This window comes from Callithrix jacchus, chromosome 11 (genome assembly GCF_049354715.1).
Source record: "Callithrix jacchus isolate 240 chromosome 11, calJac240_pri, whole genome shotgun sequence".
NCBI lineage: Eukaryota > Metazoa > Chordata > Mammalia > Primates > Cebidae > Callithrix > Callithrix jacchus.
In genome coordinates this window covers 81635449-81651506 of record NC_133512.1, presented here as the reverse complement: position 1 = coordinate 81651506, position 16058 = coordinate 81635449, and the positions used below count along the sequence as shown (strand labels likewise).

At 34.2% G+C, this 16058-nt stretch overlaps 2 protein-coding genes across 22 annotated transcripts in view; one reads left to right on the top strand and one right to left on the bottom strand.

Moving 5' to 3' along the window:
• The window catches only part of IMMP2L (inner mitochondrial membrane peptidase subunit 2), a 935160-nt gene that overhangs the window by 457069 nt on the left and 462033 nt on the right, over positions 1–16058 (top strand). The gene's annotated exons all lie outside the window — the stretch shown is intronic.
• The window catches only part of LRRN3 (leucine rich repeat neuronal 3), a 32427-nt gene continuing 27995 nt past the window's right edge, over positions 11627–16058 (bottom strand). For both annotated transcript variants that reach the window (XM_002751758.8, XM_002751759.7), the window contains one exon: positions 11627–14639. In XM_002751758.8, the coding sequence (XP_002751804.1) occupies positions 12155–14281 (2127 nt within the window). In that variant the 5' untranslated portion in view covers positions 14282–14639 and the 3' untranslated portion in view covers positions 11627–12154. The remainder of the gene's footprint in view (positions 14640–16058) is intronic.

The window sequence follows — 16058 nt, the reverse complement described above, 5'->3', positions numbered from 1 at the left end:
ATCCCTGTCACTACCACCTATAAAAACTTGCTGGTGATGTTTGGTAAGTTACTTAAAGTTTTTTTACCTGAATTTTCTTACCTATTACATAAAGTGTGGTTGCTGAAATAATCTTTCTGATAGAAGTTAAATGAGTTTATATGGCTGTTCATGCTTAGCATTTCCTAAGTGCTGGTGATGATGATATCATGATGCTGTTACTCACATCATTTGGCATCAAGTAGAATTACCCTTTTCTGTTTACAGTTGGCTCTGCTTCCATTTGAAAATAGTGCAGGAATTTGGTTAATACTACTCCAGCCACATAAAGAGATTAGAAATTAGCCTACCTGGAGGATTGCATCCAATTTCTGGTACTACATTGTAAGAGAGACTTTAATGACTTGAATCATATACAGGGAAGAGTGACCTGCATTGCTTTTAAGGACATGGGTTTCTTCAGTATGCATGAAAGAAAACTTAGAGACAGGCTAGCATGATCAGTAATTTGCAGGGCTGCCCTATGGGATGTAGATTAGATTCAGTCTTTTTTGTTTTCCAAAATAGAATTGGCAAAGATTAGAAAGGAACAAGTATCTCAGGCTACCATGAGAGGGAAAAATCTATTTACTCCTAGGACTTTTAAAAAATGTCATAGGGTGGCATATAAGCAACTGGCCTATTTACTAGGTAATGGTAATGTCTGTCAGTCACATCATTGGGAGTTGTAAGGTCTGGGTAGGGGGATAACAGGGTGAGTACTGAAGTCATCTTTTATTCTGAGATTAGAGGTCTTTGATGATACCTTGAAAGTGTGGGCAGCTCTAGTCTGGATGAAGAGTGAAATAGTGAAGTCGAGATAATGTAAAATTTCTCAAAGGCAGAATGACAGGCTTTTGTAAGAGCGTATCTGGGTGACAGGGAGCGTGTGAGGCCCTCTTTTTTGTATGTTCTTGATTTTGTATAATAAGCATATGTTATTTCTGCAATGAAATATACTGTTATAATTTTATAAAGATTATTTCATATTTTGAAATAGTATATTTTAAAAGAATAATGTGGTATCATGATAGTAAGGTTGCGATTTCAAGTCAAGAACTTTGGAAGAGGTTTAATATGAAAATTCCTTTCTGAAGCCAGAGTGTTTAAAGATCACAGGGCTGACTTTTCCCAATACAGTAAAAATCTTTATTGATAGGCCCATCACTTCTAAGAAAGACACCCACAGCTGTCTAACAGTGCTTGCTTACTTTGGAGGAGTAGAAACACTCAATGGGATTACTGATTTGTTTGAAAATATTTTTATTCAGTTTCTCCTTCCTCATGACCAATAATTTGTCAAGGTAGGTTGGCATCATTTTTCTGACATCACAGAGTAGATATGGATAATAAATCAAATCCCAGGAATAAAATGTATGAGAATTTCTTATATCTTAAAAATTACTTTTCAGATGTGTAATCAGTAGAGTGTTACAGTATTCTCATAATTAATTTTAGTTTTAAAATCAGGGGCTATTGGTCTCATAGATATTGTGCTGTTTTGTATTTTCTGGTTTCAGTAAAGCTAAAACTGGATTCATTTTTTCCCAGAATGAGATGATAATTTGTGCTGAGTTACTTAACGTATCCTACCTGATATTCTGAGTATTCACACTGCAACAATTAGCCTGAGTAGGATAGCCCAGTTTTGGAGTGGAATTCCCTTAGCAATAAAATGAAAATTACTCTATTACATTTGTTTAGCAAACATTTTATTTTAGTGGCTACATGGGCTTTTTCTCTTATCCATACCATAGGGAAATGGAACAGATATATCTACTGTGGTGAGGTGGAGTTCTCTCCACTAAATTAGGAGCTGACATCAGGATATTAAAAAGGTCTTTTTAGCATATACTCAGGCACCAGTATTTTAAATGTCACAGGAAGATGGATGTGCTTTTCTCCTATTTATTTTTTGTTCAGAATTTTGTCCGTGGTTTCAGGCAAAAAGCTCCAAAAAATTTTTCAAACAAAACATTATTGAAGAATTGAAAAAAGCTATTTTCATAATGTATGTGTCACAGTTCCCCAGAACACTTTTGAGAAAATTTCGTAGCAAAATTTTATGGTGTTTTTTTTTTTCTTCTTTTTTGAGATGGAGTTTTGCTTTTATTGGCCAGGCTGAAGTGCAGTGGTGCCATCCCAGCTCACCACAACCTCCGCCTCCCGGGTTCAAGCGATTCTCCTGCCTCAGCCTCCTGAGTAGTTGGGATTACAGGCATGCGCCACCAACCCCAGCTAATTTTGTATTTTTAGTAGAGACAGGGTTTCTCCATGTTGGTCAGACTGTTCTCGAACTCCCGACCTCAGGTTATACACCTGCCTTAGCCTCCCAAAAATGCTGGGATTACAGGTGTGAGCCACTATGCCCGGCCTTTTTTTTTTTTTTATAATAGAAGAGATAAGTTAGCAATATAAAAATGCATCTTCAAAATTGAGCTTTCAAAAATGCTGTGACATAATGCACTTTTTACTCTAAAAATCCAAATTAGACTACCTTATATTAGATAATATTAATAAAACTTTTCTTCTTAGGAGAGCCCAGTGATAAGAAACTATAGAAAATCTACAATGGATATCTGATTTATGTGGATCAGTTCATCTACAAATAATCTTTCTTACTTTAAGTTGTTTTGAGGTCAATGTCCCAATTGGAAATGTAATAGAGACCATTTTTAAAACATCATCTGAAGAAAGTGATATGAAATCAAGGTAGTTAGAAGTGTGTCTGGTATTATACAACATATAGTCTAAATAAATTAGGCACAGTAGCTTTTTGGTTTTCCTATATCTGTTTCCCTTTATATACTCATTAAATTCTGCATAACATATTTGTGAAATTTCTGAAAAAGAAATAATTGATAGTGGAAGTAGAACTAGGTCAATCTTGAAATCAAAGACATCTACCATAATTTTACATTACATTTGGGCTTCTATATACACAATTATCCAGAATACTTAGGCTCACTTTCATTTATTTGTCCTCTGGGGAAGGCAGTGGAGAGCTGGGGTGACATTTTGACCCTCCTTTAATTTCATGGAAGATGTATTCTATTCTTAAAATATCTGAAATTAGATATCCATTAAATACTGGACTGTAAAACTCTGAAGATAAAGGGTGTTTGTTTCTGAGAGTATGCTTGTGAGGCTTTGAATATGTGTGATTTCAGATTAGGGAAGATTTAAGACGGTAGAATATAGAGTGTGCCTATGTCTTTTCTTTTTTATTTCCCATGTCTTCTCATATTCCTAACTCTGGAGGAAGCTCGGTGCTAGACTACATAGGGAGATAGAACTGAAATACAGCAAACACATCTTTGTACCCTTATAAGTTAATTCTGGTCTTTTAAATTTGGCATAGCCATTTTTTTTTTCTAGGATACTAGTTTCTAACATTGTTAGCACAAAATAAAGTTTGATTTTTACCCACTTCCTGATTTTCCTTCCTGAAGCCAGCTCCTGTTTTGTCCTTCACAACTTTTCCCCAGTTGCCTAGCACTCTGTAGTTAATAAGTTTTTAGTCTATTGGTGTCTTTACGCCATCCCTAATCTGCTCTTAGCATTTTCTGCCCACTATTTGGGAGATACTGTAAAGATTGTCTTAGTTGTGATTTAGAAGACTTTCTGGACTACCTTACAATACAGATAATGTTGTACCCTCCAAATGTGTGTAATCTGTCCCTCTGCCTAACATACTTTTCTTTCCCTGAATTGCATTTGCCACATTCATTTTTTGGTATTCACTTTTTAATTCTAAATTTAAGGATGTCAGGAGATTTGTCTATTGCAGTCAGTGTTGAATCTCTAGTAGCAATATTTTGTCTGGTATACAGAAGATCCTCAATAAATGGTGTGTGAATAAAGCATGGGACTCTCCTTGTTTCCCTGCTTAGAAACCTTGCTATTATTAGACCTGATCCTTGAAAGGAACACTGGCATATAAATGATTCATTAAAATGATAATAGCAACTAAGCTGGGGGAGCATATCATTTGGAATGAGAACATAGGCCAACATAGTGACGTTAGTACTCATTGAATACTGAGGAGCTTCTTTATACATAAAAATATTTCTGCATGTCAATTTAATTCTATAGAATCTCATTAACCTAAGAAAGTCTTTTAAAGAACTGCCTTCTTTCTTCCACTCAGTGTGGATGATCCGCTTCCTCTATGGGTATCTATAGGTTTTAATCACATGGATAAGTTTGATGGTGTCCAGTTTTTATTTAAAGTTGTGGCCTGCCCTTTTTATCAACATGCAATCCCTATCATCTAAACTATATTAAATAATTTTCTTCTCTTGAACTACATTATACAATTTATAAAGTAGAACTCCTAAGAACCCAAGATTTGCAATAGGTTACACATCAGTCAACAGATGTAAGCATTATCAGCTCACGATGACTGCTGACTCTCTAAGCTGTTGGTGTTAATGTGGGTTCTGAGTTTCCAGTACCTATAGTGTCAGTATTCACAAGGATGGAAATGTTGAAGAGAAGTTTGTGTCTTCTCAACTTCCCTTTTTATGCAGGATGTACCTTCTAAGATTGAGTTACTGTGCATGATAATTGTAATCAGAGAGTTGGTAAGCAGGTTAAACATAATTGACCATTTTGTATTTTCCTCTAATGGAATTGAGAAAGAGAAGAGTGTAGATTGGAAATGTGAAGTAGATGCATGGAAATAATTGCAGAAAACCTTGTAAAAGTCCCTAGCCTGGCATCTACTCAGAACTTAGCGTATATGCTTATTTTAAAGGTTTTATTTATAAGAATGTGCATAGGTTTTCCTTTCTTGCTAAACCAGTTTTCTTTGTCTTTGGCAAATAAGTAGAAACTGCAGTTTTACAAAAAAGGACCCTTTATCCCCAATTTCTGTTGCAAAACTGAGATAGAAATACTGTAAAAGAACATACTGATGGATATAGTTAGAAGATAATAGGAACAATTAATGAATCTAATATACTATTGATGGATTGTTCCCACTCCAAAAATCACCTATTAGCTATTGTTGAAGGTTATGGCATGCTTATAAAGTTCCTGAGTGTTACTGTTTCTCTTGGTGTTGAGTCATTTGATTTTTTTTTGTGCTACATTACTATTTTTGTTACAGTTAATATGCATTCATATTAACTATATGAATACATAGTTCTTATGTTATCTTGGGTAAAAATACTTAAATACTTCTCTGAGACTGATATATAAAATGGGAATGTTAGTGCTGAACTCACAGACATTTCATCAGGATCAAATAAATTGGGTTTGATATATATTTACATTTTTTATATATATTTAAATATATATATTTACATTTTAAATATATATTTAAACATATATTTAAATATATATATTTACAAATATATATATTACATTTTACATGTACAGAAAGAGATGTGCAGGCCTATCAGCATGCATGTTATATTGTAAGATGGCAGAGGTTTATTTTCCCATGCCGCTTCTTTAGATCTGAAGTGGATTTCCTAAGAGCACAGCAAATTGTTAATCTGACACATATTCACAATTTAGTGACTGTTTCCTTCTTTTCTTCCTTTCCTTTTTCCTTCCTTCCTAACTTATAATCTTTCTACTCAAGTAAATATGAATGCATATTTATCCAAATATATGTATATAATATATTTATTATCTTCTATGCATGTATGCATCAACAAAATATCTCAAACATTGCATTTTCACTTTAGGATCGAGCCTGGACAAGGGCACACATATTCCACTGGAGGGAAAACCTAATTCCCTTTAGCTTCACACAGTTCCTTTAGTTGTGGTTTATTTTTTTCACTGCAATCACTTAATTCCTATTGATTTTTATGGAAAAGATGTTGTTTGTAGAAATAAATGAATATTTTGTTTTCTACTTTTTAAATCTATTTTCTATATGTCATATCCATGGTTAGAAGAAATTTTTTTACACTCAAGTGTTTGAATTGACTTGTTGGCATCATAATTATATGAATTCATGCATTTTATATATAAATATGTTTTTAAAATCCTGATAAAATAAGTGATTTAATATGGAAGTTCTATACTAGAATTTTGTTTTATTGATTAATTTACTAGGAAACAGGGATAGGAAGCTGAGAGCTTTACAGTTACTTTGGAGACATGATTTCTTCTTTTTATTTAATGGGTGAGTCTTCTCTGCAACCATTATTAAAGGGATTTTATTAGAGGGGTCTGACCTTAATCTCAGTTCTGACAATGAATTTCAATTTTATATAGTATTCTTTTGAAAGACTGATTTGGTGTGTTTAGCTATATTGCTTTAATAATGATACCTCTGTTGCTTTAAGAGCTATTTCTGTCTTTACCAGCCTTGGGTCTAGTACCACAAAATGACAGGGTGCTTATTTTATTACACCCTGATACTCTCAGTGTGAGGATTAGGAGGGTTAATTTATGTCCCAAGCTGTCTCCATTATTTGTTCCAGAGGCTGGTAAACATTACAAAGGAGCATCACAATTGGATTTTGAATCAATAACTTCAGACACTGAACCATATATTTTAATGAGAAGCTGGATTACCCTTACAATGGTCACATAATGCTATTAGTTTTTTGGCGATATAGTAGAGATGGAAAAGATAAATATAAACACACAAAGTACTGTGAGGTCTCTAAATGTCATCGTAGCTCATCCTTCTAAAAGGCTTACTAAGGTCAACCACAACTCTTTTTGCTATGCTTTGTTACTCTGGGCCACTTCAATAATTTTGAAATTATATATGATATAAGCTTTGAATTTATTACTTATTTGAACACTTCAGTTTGCTCGTAAGAAGAAGTGCTATTGACATATCTGTGAGGTATTTACACCCTTAGTTGGTTATTTCAAAGATGAGCCAGGAGCCTTCTGAGATGTATATCCAGTGAACTAGAATAGGTAAATTCTGTCTATTTTTAGTGTGAACAAAAAGGAATCTTGTTCTATTTCATATGATGTACTCTGACCTGAGAATACTAAATGTGTACTACTCAATTCATGAGCCTTCTGTGTATACTGTAAATGAAATGTTTAGTTTCATTTTGGAAATAATTTATATTCTGTAATATTCTTTAAAAATTTTTTTCTCTAAGTAATTTTTTCTAGAAATGGATATATGCTTTATGACTGTTGATATTAACTCTGATTTTGCGCTTTGCTCCTGTATAAAATATTTTTATTTTGCTTCAGAGGAATAACATAAAACTAGACCGTGGTCACTCTTAACAAACACTCAAGTCCTTACTTATCAAATGAACACATAGAAGCAGTCAGGATCGTGTGGAAACTGGAGTCAGTTCTTTCCCTTCCCAAAATTCCATGATACTGATTGTAGGCTTTTGTTTCTAGACATGGCATTTTGGTACATTACTGTAGTTCTCCCAAGCAACGACCTAGTTAGCAATGCATTTGTTAGGGCAAAATGATATTATAGAAGCGGAGCTGTATTGAAAACGTTAGGATCTGAAGAGAAGATCATTGTAGTTGTCTCTGTTTAATTGATTGCAAAATATTCTTTTGGAATCCTTAATATAGTGAATATAGTGGTGACAGCCATATTCTTCACAAAAATTTTTCCTTATTTGTTATAATGTTTTGGAAAATTTGAGGAAAAAGATTGGATCAAAGAAAATACAGTCACAATTTTCTTACTATTCATTACTCCCTATCTCCTGAAAAATCAGCATTGTAAAGAAGCCCAAGATGGTGACATATACAGTTACACCCCTAATGATGACATTATTGAGATTTTTTTTCCCTCCTTAATAAATGTATACCTTAAAACATTTTAGTTGTTTTTATTGTATGCTTTATTAGTTTCTGACACATTTTGGATTTTTTTCATCTAAAATGGCAATCCCTGAAATTTTAAGATTTCCTCCTTTATAGTTACTGGAACATCTTGTAAGAGTTATTGTGGATAAAGTAAGTTGGTTCACCTTCTTGTAAGACATATGAATGTTCTGTCAGTGTTAGATAAACCTTTTAGAAATTCACCTCTCATTTTCTCTGTGAGTGTGAAATAGGGGTCATGTAACAGTTATCTATATTTTATGTGTAGAAATAATTTATGGTAAATAAAAATGCCTTTTTTTTTGAGACGGTCTTGCTCTGTTGCCAGGCTGATGGGCAGTGGTGAGATCTTGGCTCACTGCAACCTCTGCCTCCAAGGTTCAAGCAATTCTTCTGCCTCAGCCTCCCAAGTAGCTGGGATTACAGGTGCGTGCCACCATGCCCAGCTAATTTTTGTATTTTTAGTAGAATTCTGGTTTCACTATGTTAGCCAGGATGGTCTCAATCTCTTGACCTCATGATTCACTCACCTAGGCCTCCAAAAGTACTGGGATTACAGGTGTGAGCCACCATGCCTGGCCTAAATTTGCCTCTTAATTTAGCCAGTCTAATGTTGGTATTAGGCTAGTTTCTATAAATATAGTGAATAAAATCAATATTACATTTGAAGCAAACTCAAAATTGTGAGAAGTAAAACATTTTAGAACCAGAAAAAAATCTTAAAATTTTTCTGAGCATTATCATTTTGTGAAAGTATAAATGAGTAAGGCTAGGATTTTGCTGAATAACAGTTAACATGCATTTGTGAAAAAACTGAAAAAGAAAATAAACTGAAATATAATCTAGTAGAACATAAGTTTTAGATGGTAGAAAATTTGTCGTATTTATTTCTCTTTTTCCAGTGACTAATAGACATACAATAAATGTGTATTGAATATAAACAAAAGATAATTCAATTAATAAACTAAGGAATTATTTTAAACTTATGCTTGTTTTTATGTAGTTTTACTTAAAAACTTTTTTGTCTAATTAGAATAAAAACTTTAGCACTAAAATAAGTATTAAATGACTAGTATGTATGTATGTACCATAATTCTATTTTATTTCTTTCTTGGAGAAACAGTGTATGACTGCCAACCTGTTGCTGCTTAGCTTTACTGACAATTACATACTTTATTAATTATATATTTTGTTTAACACCGTTTTCATATATTTTTGTATTCAATTGGGTATGCTTATTGTTAGAAAATCTTAATTTTATTTTATAGTATAAATTATACAACATGTAATTCTTCAGAAATTTCTTTTTTGTGCGAAGGTGTTTTTCTCCAAACAAGGTGAGCAGATTAGATGGCATTCATACAGGCATAAACTTGAGAGTTTTATTTGTTATAGGTAAAGTTCTGTATCGCAACAAGAGCATCTATATGGTATCACAAAATTGTAAGTTATATGCTTTGAGTATTTTGACTAATGCTTGGTGTTATGTGAGCATTAAGAAGTAACATAGGGAGTATGATACACTATTCTCATTGAAGCATATGTCATTTCTCTTTCACTGGAAGTGTATATTAAAATTTAAGCAAATAAGTAGGTTTATGATTTACCTTGAGGATCTGTATATTTTTGGTTGTAACAAAAATACTTCATTTTAGTGAATGTAACAAAAATACTTCATTTTAGACTACTAGATGTCTATTCAGGATGCAGTTTTCCTAACAAATTAAAAAAAAATAGGTAGATTAAAATGAATTCTCAGTGCTATGATATGTTTGTGATACTTCTTCAGGCTGATAGGTTTCAAAGAAACATACAAGGTACATGCTCAAGTTGTTGCTGACGTATACAATGCCTGCATCCTAATAGGTTGTATTTCAGCTTCTATATTTTTGACAAATAGCTGAGCTCTAAAAAGCTCTGTCTGTGATGCTGAAATTTCACTTGATGTATGAGCTTGTCTGACTGATAAATTCTAATGTCAGCCTCTGTGTGATAGTGATTCATCAGCTTGTAAAATTTGTGTTTGTGAAACACATTGAATTAACAAATTTCATATTTTGGTTGTGTTAAAATTAACTCAATTTTTCCTATAAGAAGTTCATAGCAATTGCCTTCCACACTGTCAAAAACAGCTAGGATTTAATTGGAAACTGTCAATAGTATCACAAAAGAAATGTCTGATATTAACAAATAAATTGATATGGCTACAGTGCTGGAAATGTTTATAGGCCAGTGGCATGTTGATATTTTGCAGAAAGCTATTGTAAGAAAAGTTAAAATTTGCTTATGAGCAGACACAGTAGCAATTACCATGAAAGCTTTGTAACTTTGAGAGAGAAACAATTTGCCTATAAAAACTGTGGTATTTTATTTTCTCAGAATGTTTGCTTTGTACAAAAATACCTCTATTTTTGCATGATTGTGGAGTTTTGTTTATAAAAATAACTGAAATCCTCAAAGATCTTAGTTTTATTTTTTTAACTGAAATCCTTATATTCCCTATATGAGATTTTTAAATAACTACTTGGCACTTCAATTCAATGATTTGTAATCTTATAAGCTGTGGGTTTCAGGTGCCCTAAATATATTCTTAGAGGACTGGACTAAAAAATTAAATTCTTACGTTTTTCTTTTACTTCAATATCATTTCAGAAGCTTTTCCTTTAGTTAACTTAATTCCTCCGAAATTTGTTTCAAACTCTGGAAATATCTCAATCATGTATTTTTATATTGGCATGAACTAAAGTAAAAGAAATTTCAGAAAGTTGAACCTGTTAAACTTCTACTACTAATCCTATGTGTTTTATGGTGTAATTATAAGTCTTTGTCTTGGACTGAAACATGTTTTGTTTCCTTGCCATGTTTAAATATAGTAAATTATCTGGTTATTTGCTTGTTATTTCAGTGAAGCTACTTAACCACTTTGAATCAGAGATAGATTTAAAAATTATACCTTGGGCATAAGTCATACTGAAATTTGGCAATAGTTTCTGCAAAGCAAGCAGCCTAGACCAGGCGTGGTGGCTCATGCCTGTAATCCCAGCACTTTAAGAGGCTGAGGAGGATGGATCACCTGAGTTCAGGAGTTCGAGACCAGCCTGACCAACATGGTGAAACCCTGTCTCCACTCAAAATACAAAAATTAGCCGGGAGCTGTGGCACATACCTGTAATCCTGGATACTCGAGAGGCTGAGGCAGGAGAATCACTTGAACCCCAGAGACGGAGGCTGTAGTGAGCCAAGATTGTGCCACTGAACTCCTGCCTGAGCAACAGGGGGAGGCTCTGTCTCAAAACAAAAAAACAGCAGGCAACCTATGATTAAGCTACTACTAATTATTAATACAAGACTTTATGTTGCTCAGATACTGAATTTATATTATCTGAACCTAAAAATTTAATCTACTCCAAAAGCTACTTGTTTTTTTTTTTTGTTTTTTTGAGACGGAGTTTCGCTCTTGTTACCCAGGATGGAGTGCAATGGCGCGATCTCGGCTCACCGCGATCTCGGCTCACCACAACCTCCACCTGCTGGGTTCAGGCAATTCTCCTGCCTCAGCCTCCTGCTACTTGTTAAAAAAAAGAAAATCTTTAAGTGAATACATAATTTTCTAGAGTTTCTGTCAGTAGTTAAAGGGTTAAATACAAATTATGATTGTCATTTCATATTGATTAAATGCTTTCTGAAATCCATCTTTGAGGCATTATAAAAATGTAGTCCTACCACCCAAGAAAAATGTCTTACTCTTAGCATTCCAAATTTCATTATAGAAACACCTTTTTAAAACTTTGTCATTTAAATGATATCTGGTCAGATATTTCCCAGAAATTATTCTTTATTTAGAAACAAAACAAGACAAAAGCAATTGATTTTAATCCAAAATGTATTTTTCCTTATAAAAGAGGTCCACATACTCACTGTGTCTACTCTACAGAATTTGTCCATTTTATTACACCACGTGTCAATTCAAGTTTATGTGGTCACTGCAAAAACTCGTGGCTAATGTGTGTAATACAACACAGGAGGAGGTATTGCTCAGTTCCACTACTCTTATATACTTAAAAAAAAATACAGAAATGTTTTTGTCCACTTTAATTGTCGTCCAGACATAAAAGTTACATGAAAGTTTTAGAAAATGGAGTTGTTTTATTTGGTTGCCACAGTACCCCTTGAAGCCAGTTACTTAAAATGCTGAAGTTGTACATATTTCCATTGGTCAGGAGCAGCATTGGTGAAGCTTAAACTTCTCTCTCAAAAGTAGTTTTTCTCTACTTTTTTTTTTTTTTTAGCACAACTGCAATCTTTAGCTTTTGTTTGTTTTTAGAGTAGGTTTAGTTGGTGGTTTTTAGGACATATTTGTTGGTAAACCTATAACGGTTGCTTTTACTTTCAATGATGTACTTTTTTCTTTTCCTGCTTCCCAGAGATTTATCAGAGGAGGATAAAGCTCAGTGAATGCAAAGGTTGGTTTCTGTAAGTAATTCCTCACATAGATCTGTCCGCCATCATAGTTAATTTCTTGAGAGAGGCAGCTGATAAGACATATCACACCAATAATCCCCAGAAGGCCTCCAAGACAGGCCATAAGTGTTGTGGTATTACTCTTTTCATATTCTTTTTGATCATGGTCCAGACCTTTGGTGGTGACATTTACACATTTTTTTCTGTTCTTCTGATAGATGGTGGGAATATCAATACAAATTCTGTACTCAGTTGACGGGTTCAGATGAGTAAGATTATATACCTTGACATCAGATGGTATTCGAGCACTTTGTACAGCATGAGAATTTTCAGTCTTGACAAAGGCTGTCCATTTAACACTAGATTTGAGAATTTTAGAACTCGCTTTCCAAGACACCAAAACTGAATTGGCCTGAATATCTCTTATTTTAATACTCAAAGAGCCATTGTTATCCTGTGGAAAAGATCCATCCACTTTGATCATAACAGACTTCAAGTCAGCGCCAACTAGGTTAGTTGCTATACAAGTATATAAACCCCCTTCTTTGGGAGTTATGCCATTTATATCTAGCGTTCCTTCAGAGTGGACATAGAACTTGTCTGTCAGGGTATTAGGTAGGAGTTTTTGACCAGAAGGTGTTATCCAGTAGATTTCAGGCTGTGGTTCTGCAGTAGCTCTACAGTGTAAAGAAACACAGCTCCCAGCTTCTACATTTAGATTAGAAGGAAAGCTCTCAGGAGCTATAAGAGGGAGACAAATTTCCATCATGTCCCTGAAATGTACTTGCCGAACATTCTGACCTTGGAATTCGGGTGGGTCCACACAAAACAAAGAATCTGGCTCCATAAATCGAATGTTGGTTTTGTTCATATTGATCCAACGGATGACACAGTCACACCTGATGGGGTTACTGTGTATGCTAATTTCCTTGAGGTTTGGCAGCGACTCAACGGTACCATGGTATAGGGCACTGAGGGCATTGCTGTTGAGCATGAGTGATTCCAGCTTGGGGAGTCTGAAAAATGCATTGGGGTGAATGTAAGACAATCTGGGGTTGTTTGTAGCTTCTATTTTTCTTAAATCTGGCAGGTTATCCACAGCAAGACTATCGATGGAAATCAGCTCAGGCATATTATTTATCCCCAACTCTTTTAAGTGCAGCATATTGCTAAAATCACCCCTTCGTATTCTGTTAATAGGATTTTTATTTAGATCCAAAAATTTGAGATTTACAACTTTTTGAAGAGCAACATGGGGTACTTTAATAAGCCTGTTGTCATAAAAAGAGATGCTTTCTAAGTTTTCAAGTCCAACCAAGGCATTATCTGGTATTTCTGTGAGGTTTATACCAGCTATAACCAGGCTGCGAAGATTGATAAGAGGCTTAAAGTTCATGTCTTTGATTCTGATGATTGGATTTTCCCCAATCATCAGAATCTCTAGATTTGGAAGAGCATCAAACCACTTACTGTTGATCATCTGCAATCTATTTGAATTGAGATGAAGTCGAAGAAGATTATGTAGGCCAATAAAAGCTCCAGGTGAAATTGTAGAAAGCAAGTTGTGATTAATATAGAGTTCTTGTAAGTTGTTCAGTTCAGACAGACATTTTTCAGGCAGCTCAGTAAGTTTGTTTTCCTCTAGGTACACAGAAAGGAGCTGAGGCATCTTTTTTACATTAATATTGGTGACTGAAGATAAATTGTTTTGAGATAAATCCAGGCCAGTGAGGTTTACTGGAAAGTCTGTGGAGTATTCGATTTTTGCAATATTGTTAGTCTGCAGGAGCAGAATCTGTGTGTTAGCAGGCAATCTGGCTGGGAAAGTTAAAAGACCTAAATCATTACAATCCACTGTAGATGCTTCCATATAAATGGATCTGGGTGTAAACCAAGGCCTGGTTTCACACGTACATAACTGTGGACAATCCACTTTTTTATCTACAGCTTGAACTAGTGTAGTGATAGCTAGGCCAAGTAGCACATGAATTCGGAGTGGCATGTCCTTCATCTTAGCTTTCTTCTTCAGAAATTTAATGGGCCCTTAAGGATTCCACATTCAGTGCTAGTAATTTCAACAGGAGCTGATTGATAAGGAAGATACTTGTATTTGTCAAATGATGAATGCCATAGAACCACAAAGGTTTTCTTCAATGAAGTAAGTGCCAGTGCCACAACTGCATTGTCCAAAAATGTCATGCATATTGGAGAAAAGAAAGTAACTATTTCCTCAGTGATATAATATTGATGTACTTTTTGAAGATGGAGTATGTATAGATGGTCACAGGAGATTGAGTAATTCATTTATTTAGAAGTATAATATTCAAATCCCATGCTTGTTCAGTACTTGCAGGAATAGCAGCATGATGCTAAATGTAATAAAATGAAAGAAAAAAGAGAGAAAAAATAATCAGTACAAATGAAAAATACCATAATTAATATCCATTAACTAATTATAATTATTTCATGTATAAATTATAGTCTTAGAGTTTATGGGTACTTTAATATGTTTTGATGACTTGATCTTTTCCATGACTGTCCTTGACAATTCTTGGCCCAGACGTTGGGCAGGCTGAGAAATCTAATCTTTAAAAGGCTGAAGATTTATTATTTTAATGAATATGTTTCCACAAATTTTCTGTTATGTCAATTCTTTACTTGTTTATACCTTGTAATTTTATGTATTATATTTTTTCCTATCTTTGAAATTTAGTTATAGGGACAGAGGGAAAGCAACTTTTAAATCTTTTACATGTTGATATATATTTTTTTGCCTATTAGGCAAACTAAAAAGCCAATAAACAAATAATACTGTGCAGTTATAACCAAATGAGTTAGACTGTGGTTCAGTAGGCTCCCAGGAGACAGGATTTAGAGACAAAAATTATAAAATGTTAAGCAAGCTAGATGTAGTAGTATTTAGCTGTTTCCCATTTCAGTCATACTTCTCTCCATAGTCTCCTTTGCATAAAGTGACTTGAGTTTTGCAGTCTTCAGACATGATTAAGTTTAATTTGCTGTAGATGTACTTGTATGTTATCATTCTTAACTAAAGTTTAGAAGATTAACATTTGGCTGTTTCCTTTTTCCCTGAGAATGGCTTACCTTCCATTACTTACCAACAATGAAAAAATAACTTTATTACATCAGTGATGTCGTTTGGCTGTGTCCCCACCCAAATCTCATCTTGAATTATAGCTCTGATAATTCCCATTTATTGTGGGAGGGACCTGGTAGGAGATAATTAAATAATGGGGGCAGTTTCCCCCATGTTCGTGGTAGTGAAATAAGTCTCATGAGATCTGATGGTTTTATAGGGGAAACCCCATTTGCTTGATTCTCATTCTCTCTTGCCTGCCTCCATGTAAGATGTGCCTTTTGCCATCTACCAGGATTGTGAGGCCTCCTCAGCCACATGGAGCAGTTAGTCCATTAAACCTGTTTTTCTTTGTAAATTATTCAGTCTAGGATATGTCTTTATTAGCAGCGTAAGAATGGACTAATACAGTCAGTAACACAAAATACCTAGATATTTTTCTTTTAAATGGATACCAGTGGTCTTTGGCATATAATCAATTCTAACACCAATTCTAACATCCTTCTTTTTCTCTATGTTTACCTCACCGTCTGCCATTTTCTTGCAAGCAACCTTCTCTCTATTGATAGAGCTATGGTTGAATTACTCTGCCTGAAATACTTCTTTCTTTGTTTTAAATACTTTTTCACTGTCTTTTCAAACCTCAGTTCAAGAATCTCCCCTCTGGAAAGTCTTTCCTACAAGACTTTCA